Source organism: Etheostoma spectabile, chromosome 4 (genome assembly GCF_008692095.1).
Source record: "Etheostoma spectabile isolate EspeVRDwgs_2016 chromosome 4, UIUC_Espe_1.0, whole genome shotgun sequence".
Lineage (NCBI taxonomy): Eukaryota > Metazoa > Chordata > Actinopteri > Perciformes > Percidae > Etheostoma > Etheostoma spectabile.
The window spans coordinates 7,731,248-7,739,138 of NC_045736.1; the positions used below are offsets into that span (position 1 = coordinate 7,731,248).

General features: G+C 36.8%; 2 protein-coding genes across 6 annotated transcripts in view; one reads left to right on the forward strand and one right to left on the reverse strand.

Moving 5' to 3' along the window:
* mars1 (methionyl-tRNA synthetase 1) overlaps positions 1 to 1,969 on the reverse strand; it is an 18,451-nt gene extending 16,482 nt beyond the window's left edge. The window contains exon 1 of one of the 2 annotated variants that reach the window (XM_032512528.1): positions 1,697 to 1,969. In XM_032512528.1, the coding sequence (XP_032368419.1) occupies positions 1,697 to 1,799 (103 nt within the window). In that variant the 5' untranslated portion in view covers positions 1,800 to 1,969. The remainder of the gene's footprint in view (positions 1 to 1,696) is intronic. The other variant, XM_032512527.1, reaches the window with a different exon arrangement.
* A 231-nt stretch (positions 1,970 to 2,200) lies between these two features.
* Positions 2,201 to 7,891, forward strand: part of arhgap9 (Rho GTPase activating protein 9) — a 41,466-nt gene continuing 35,775 nt past the window's right edge. For 2 of the 4 annotated variants that reach the window (XM_032512529.1, XM_032512532.1), the window contains exon 1: positions 2,220 to 2,515. The gene's annotated coding sequence lies outside the window, so the exon portion shown is untranslated. Of the gene's footprint in view, positions 2,516 to 7,891 lie in introns of all 4 variants that reach the window. The other 2 variants (XM_032512530.1, XM_032512531.1) reach the window with 2 other exon arrangements.

The following is a 7,891-nucleotide window of genomic DNA, read 5'->3' on the forward strand; positions in this document are numbered from 1 at the left end:
TATATATATATATATATATATATATATATATATATATATATATAGATATATATATGGTGCATCCCTAATCTAGCTAATGTTCCACAAGACAAAGCAGTGAAAAATACCCTAAGTCGCATTAGTACCCTGAGTTGTAGCAGCAATGAGGCCCAAACTCATTTTTGAAGTTAGCCTAGGGAGGACTACCAAAGCTTTCTTTTTGATTTGGTGGCTAAAATCAATATCAGGATCAACATACAGGATTGGAGTAGATCTTGGCCATGTTGGCCTTCTCTCCTCTCTCTGTAAATAAGACAGCTTCTTTATTATTATTTTATAAGTTTTCAGGTCCTTCATTATCTATTCATGTTTTTTTGTTGGGCCAGTAACTGTATAATGCTCTATGCCAGTATAGATGTTGAACTGAAACTGTTGGCAGGTTCAAGTCAGATACATTTCTTTACAGGACAGGACTGACAGATAGACTAAAGAAAATTATTATAATATGGTGCAGTGATAAAAGTTAAGCATTGCACAAAACACTATATACGTACAGTATATTTAAGTCTCTTCAATATATGAGGCTATTTTACAGGGGTGGGAATCTCTGGGCACCTCAAGATTCAATTCCGATTCAGAGACCAACGATTCAATTCCAAACCGATTATTGATGCAACTATTTTGTTATGTACATTTCCATGCGTGATTTAAAAAAATATACTGTACATATAAAGTTTGTTAAATTTTGACATATGCAGTATTTGTCACACAAAGGTTTTAATGAAATGTTTTGTCTACTGGCATTTTTATTTTGAAATCATTCCATGCTTAAGCCTTAAACATACTTGTGAAAGTCACATTCTCTCACAGTAATCCTCCATGTCAGAGGCTCAGTCATGTTTAAAGGTAGAGAACTGGCTTCTTAGAACATGAATTGGTCAGATGTATTGTGATAAAGTAGATGAACACCCTTTATGTGTTTTGCTAAATTATTTTATGTATGTCTTATTACATCATGTGTACATATACAAAACTTTTCTTTTTGGACATTTTTGTGTGGTTTTTTTTCTGCACTCTTGCCTAAACTCTAAGTTGTTGTCCACTATCCCATCCTCTTTCAGTCACTCTGTTTTATAATTTGTACATGTTTGGAGACAGTAACTTTTTTTTTTTCAATAATCGATTATTAACTTATCAGAGAGAATCGCGATGCATCTAAGAATCGATTTTTTTCCCCCAACCCCTACTATTTTAATACTCAGTCAACTTCTAATTAATTTGTGTAATCATTTAATTACAAGTCAACTTGTAATCAAAATGCAGTGTTCAAAAGGTATATATCACAATAGGAACCTAGTACAGTATCACACAATTCGTGTCAATGTACAACGTATTTGATTGTGTCAGTCTTACACGACCCTACAACTTCACAATGTAACCCTTTCGAGGTAAACCCGGACTGTTCCAGTCATGAAACGTGTATACTGTACAACATCTGTAGGTATGCACAGCTAAACAAAAGCTACATGACTAACAAACAGCACTAAACAACACAAACAAAGCAGCGATGTAAGGATACAGTAAGAGAGTTTTCTGGCTGCTTCTCAGCTAAAACTCGAAAACACCACATATAATTAGATACACGTTACTTATCATCAGTCACCAATCTATCAAATTAGACTGACATTCTAATGTTAAGCTAACCACGCTTTCTTACCTTCGTGGTTGACATACTGGACGTCACACTGAACTCCAGTCACTTCTAACGCAGCTAACACCTTCAGGCAGTGCGGGTTGCCTTCACTGACGAAGAGCTTCATCTGACCGTTGATAGCTAACGTTATTCCGCTATGTTATGATTGAGGACTTGTTTTAACAGTGGCACTATTTTTCTTAAAAACAAGACAAGTAGCGGCTGGTAGTAACTTTGCCGGGTGAGTGTGGTCCACACACGCTGATGCAAGAAGTAATGGCCCTTTTACAAATGGCGGAGGTGTAGTTTTGGAGAGGTGTTTGTATCGTTAACAGAAACAGTAGCTGTCCGTCAAATGGACCACATCTCCCATGAAACAATTCTCAGCTCGTAACTTCAACACGAATGAGATTGGCTTGTTTTTGTTTCCACCGTAGAGCCGCCGGGCGGTATTAGTCTCTTGTGTGGTGCATTATGTACCGGGAAACGCATTGTATAAAAATATGCGCACCACAGACCCCTCTGTCATCTTATTGGTTACGTGTAAAATCCCATCGCGCGCTTGTAGCCAATCTTAAACCGCCATACCCACACAGCGAAAGCTATTTTTTATGCGCTTAAAGCGTCAGGAGGATGTTCCGTCATGGGCTGAACCGAACAACTTATTGACAGTGACTGTTATTTGCTAAAGTGCACGGCGGAGTGTTTCTCTGTGCTTCCGTTTACCAAAATAATGTGAAGTTATCAATGTTTTATTCTTCTCACGAGAAAAGGCGCAACTCTTGCTCTCTCTCTGCAATTCACTCCAAAAACTCAATTGAGCTGTCAACACGTCGCTGCAAGGTGAGTGATGTTGTGTCCCTCAAATGCAAAAATGAGATTTCTGCTGAATTGTTTGGTCGGAAAACACAGTTTTCTGCTGTGAAATCACATCACTGCGTGAAATGTTTCCTGCAAGATCAGCGCTTCTGTTGTCTTCTCACCATCGGTGTTTAATTCTACTGTGGTATTAGTGCATCTATATAGCTAAACCATGGTTATGGATTTCAAAAGTATTCATTAGACAAATACACTGCGATACGATGTAAATTAATTTAAGTAAATACTTTTTTACGTTGTTAAACCACAGTATTTTTATCACGTGCCACATCTAACTACGTGAAAAAATCTGCTATTTTTACTCAATCACTCATTCAGAAGCAACTCTATCAGATTGTAACGACATATGGCTTTAACGATCTTTTTACGTAATTATCACCATTCTGTACATGTATATATATGGAAGTAGTTTGCGCTTTGTTTATACACATGTTTTGAGTTGAATCATATTAAAGAGGATTTAATCCTAGAATCAGTAGATAAAATAACACTAATGCTTCCATCTATTGTAAGGTTTGTGCAAAAAAACTTGTAAGCCAGTGCCTGCATCTCTATTTAGCAACATAGGTCCTGCCTCCACAAATAGGTCACACATTTAGCAATGGCTTAATAGCATGCCTACTTTTTCCAAAACAAGTTATTTTCCACATCATGGTGTCAAACCACATGTAGCCTTTACTGTCACAACAGCTTACTGCACGAGAGTCACACTTATACACAGTCCCAACATGCACTTCAAACACTTTAACGTCCAGGATTTCTTGTGGAAAAGCTTTTTAGAGTTTCCTGTTCGGCACCTCCCCAAATACGTATATACACAATTGTTTGGCATCTAATGCACTTTCCTTGATTATTGAAATTATATGATATGTTTATGTATATGCAAGTCCTTCAGAGGATGATGGCTTCTCAGATATGTCATCACTACAATGGTGCTGCCTGTCTCCATAACATCATTTTGCTCATCTCTTTTGCCAGTCATTAAATGTCACAATGACAAGACTTGCTACTCTCAGCTATGACGGACCTCCTGGCATGCAGAAATATTTGCATACTACCGCGAACAGGCTTTTACCCTTACATGCTTCTCAGAAAGTGCATGGACCGTTAACCACAGGGTGTGATGAGAGCAGTTTGACGCATTGCATTTTTGCTGTTTCATAATCTTTCTCAAATCCATGCAAAGCAGGATATTTGCTCCCTTTTTTTGCCAGCCTGTGACGACACAGGCTTGGAAGATTATTCTCCAGTTGCAACTTTTGCTGATTAAAAGTGCCCTGTACCATGTCCAGTATTAGCAGGAGGGTTCTAAGTTTGCGGTAATTGCTAGTGTGGTTCACAGACTCTTGTGGATGCAGTGTGAAAGATAGATTGAGAGACTGGAGCGTATTACATCCTGCTGTGTTGCTAGTCAGATTATACTGCTGCTTTGGGATATTTGAGCAAGTTTGTGGTCCAGGCCCTATCTGGTGTGAGATATGTATCTGCTTAGATGCATGCTGTCAGCTGTGGAGCACAATGACACTGTAGTAGATCAGAATGTGCATCAAAAGCTCATGTGACTTCTCTGCTTTGTACTCTACAGACCAGTCGACAGACACAACCCAATTGTGTCTCTACTGTACATGCAGTTTTGTGATGTAAGGTCTTTCAAAATAGATCTAAAGTTCAAAACTCTCAAATATGACAGATGGATGTTTTTTTTTTGGTATCCATGTACTGGTTTGTCTCTTCAGATCGCAGTGGTCTGTTGAAGGTATACTGTAGTTGTGATCAACTTGTCGTTCTTTAAACTTTTCTGTAAAGGAAATCCAGTCGTACTAGTGTTTCTCAACCTTTTCTACGCTATGACCCCATATATATGTCATAAAAGAATTCTTGTGACCCAAAGTTGTCATGTGGCATGCTAGCATGCAAGTAGCAACCTCCGAAATATTTTATAAAGAGTATGGTATTAAATATATTTACTTTCATTAATAATATATAAACAATAACAGTATGTACACTCAGTTGTCAGTGTATTTGGTACACCTAACTGAAATTAATGCCGTTAATGTCAGTTCATGAAGTTTATAATGTTCATTTTTGCTGAAACTCTTTTATAAAGGTGATGATTTAACAGATTGTAGTGCCGAAACCTGGTCCCTTATTTACTCACTGTACTGTATTGTCTATATGAAAGCATCTTACCATGTCACAACTACTGAACAGTATTGTATTTCTACCTACTCTCACATCTGTGCTCTGTTTTAATCCAGTTTAATCCTGCGTTTACTTTTAGTATCTGTGCAATGGTTAGTGCTTTCACTAGCCTGTGCAATTTTGAAGGTACAGCACTATAAACATCACCCCAGAAATTAAGATTACAATCAATATTATTGTCATACAGACCTAAAATACACCATTTGATAACCAGCCCTGCTGTTTCACATATCTTAGGTTAAGCTTGCGTCAGAGCCGAAACGATTAGTCAATTATATGATTAGTCGATTGATAGAAAAGATGGGGCCAAATATTTTGATAATCAATTAATCATTTCACTCATTTGTTTCCAGCAAAATCAGTAAAAAGAAGTGCTACACATTATTGGTATTCTGCTTCTCAAATAGGAAGATTTGCTGCTTTTCTTTATCATAGCCTATTTCATTGTAAGATGGATATTTTGGGGAAGTGGACATTTTGTCAGACGAATCAAGACATTTTGTAGATGCTACTTTTGTCTCTCTCGGTCCAATTAATCCAATAATCAAGAAAATAGTAAGCAGTATAATCAATAATGAAAATAATCTTCAATACTTCCAGTGAATTTAAGAAAAAAACTCACTCAGAAAAACAACTGCTCCAAATACTTGAATTAATAGACCTGAGGGCACAATGGGTGAACTCTCCTCCAATATCTGATACATCCAAACCCCTTATTGTTATTTGTGTAATGTCCCTTATTGAATAATTACCCCTTTCACCCAGTAAAGGCATTAAAGTTGTGCCTGTGTGCTTGTGTGTGTGCTTGTGTGTGTGCGTGTGTGTGTGCGTGTGTGTGCGCGTGTGCCTCTTCTGTATAGTGTTTGCCTTGGGAGGTTTTGCTCTTCCTTGTGTCCCAACAGTATCGTGCTCACTTCAGCTGCACAGGGCTGAAAGTGGGTCTTTGACTTGCCTGATAGCTTTTGACAGCTCACTCTCATCCCCGGTGGATCAATGGAGCTCAGCGCTCTTCATTAGAAACATCAACGTACTGCACATTCCCACAGGCTCAGCAACTACCCACCAGACCAGTCAGAGACTGAAGCTTTTATTCCTTTTATTCTCCAGAAGAAACTTCTTAACTTCTGTCAGTGTGACTTTTTTTATTTTCTTCAGTTGAAGAATATTGTGGGAAAATGTTGAAAGAGGCATAGCTTGTTTGTATGCCATTAATGGATACTTGATATATGGCTATTAGCAACAACTTTCTGGTCAACATGTTGGTCAAACCTCACCTTAAATGTAAATAAAACATGATTGTTTATTTTGGTTTGTATCACATAGAATAACAAATATTTGTAATACTTCTTATTCTGTTTGACTGCTGCAAATCAATGCACTGCACAATCCATATCTTGGTCTTATCTTATCCTTATCTAGTCTTAATATGGTTGTATTTTTCAGTTCTTTTTGGAGTAAGGCAGGACAAACTCTTGAAATAATAAATCATTCCTAGTGCTGAAATTATAAGTTGATTGACAGAAAGAAAATGGCCAAAAAGTTAAAAAATTACGGATTTATGGATTTATACGCTGTTATCTCGCTATAACAAAGTTTGTTTTCTCAAGATAACAAATTAATTAATTGTTGTGTTCGTCTTGAATTCAAACTAATGCCCTGCCATGAACGGCTTCCGTACAAAGCACTATTAAATGAATTAATAAACATTTACTTACGTTTTGCATCACATTAATCACATAAGTTAACGTTAGCCTACATTTACGTTACCATAGCTGAAGCAGCTGGATATATAAGAGTTTGTCAGCCTCCCATCTGTGTACAAATGAATCGCACAACTTATTACTAACGGTAGACAACAGCTACAGCTAGTGGCTCTACGGAAGCCGTTCGTGGCAGCGCGTTAGTTTGAATTCAAGATGAACACATTATTAATTATTTTGTTATCTTGATAAAACAATCTTTGTTATGTCGAGATAACAAAATAATGAATTTGTTATCTCGAGAAAACAAACTTTGTTATATTGAGATAACAAATTAATAAGTTGTTATCACGAGATAACGGCACAGACATTTTTTTTTTTTTTTTTTTAAATCCATGACCGTTTTCGGCTTCCATAGAAAATCACTAAATGTTTTAAGTAATTTTTCAGGCATATACCAAAGACTCATTGACTCCAACTTCTCAAGCTTTGCTCTTTTTCTGTGTTTATAAGATTGTAAATTGAATTTTCTTTAGTTTTAACACCATTAATTGGCAAAACAAGCAATTTGGACTGTGAAATCATAACATTTTTTTTGTCTAAACGATTAATCAGCTATTTGAAAAAATAATCGATGGATTCTGTATAGAACTAAAGCACTTGTTAATTGCAGCCCAAATTCCTGTGCTGTAATCTTAAATACATTCACGAAGATCATCTTGGAAAGGAATTCATAGATTTATACCTCAATACTATTTCAAAAGTTAAATCATTAAGCGACATTTTATGCTGTATTTCCTCATACGTAATATAAGCTGCTTATTAAAATAAGAAGCCTTTTCCACAAGCTTATTTCTCTTGCTGAAATGAGCTTAGGCATTCAATAGCAGCATATTTCTCACCTTCTATTTTTTTCTATAAAATGCATAAGCTAATTAAAACTGTAATGCTTGAATTATTTCATGAGTTTAAAATGCCCCTTGAGCAATCCTGGACTGCTTTGCTTAACTGGCAAATACGGGTCTGTCTGGTTGTTGTTTTTATTCAAATTGGGGAAATGAAAACTTGAATATTTTACTTGTGCATTCTCTGAAGAAGTTTGTTATGTGTCGATGCGGGCTGCAGGGTTCATTGTAAACACAAGTGTTGCGTCAGCAAACGTTTGAAATGATGGCATCACACATATGAAATGTTGTTATGTGCAAAAAGAAACTAATAGCACACTACTGGAGACGCGGGAGATGGTAGTTGGTCACAGAGGTTGTTGTCATGATGAAAGCAGGGAGCGTGAGCCAATGGCTGCTTTACTGTCATCATCTCCTTTTTGATTGGCTCTCTGACAATATATACAGCTAATCACTGAAGGAATCCAAACTACCTGTTTAGTCACACACACACACACACACACACACACACACACACACACACACACACACAC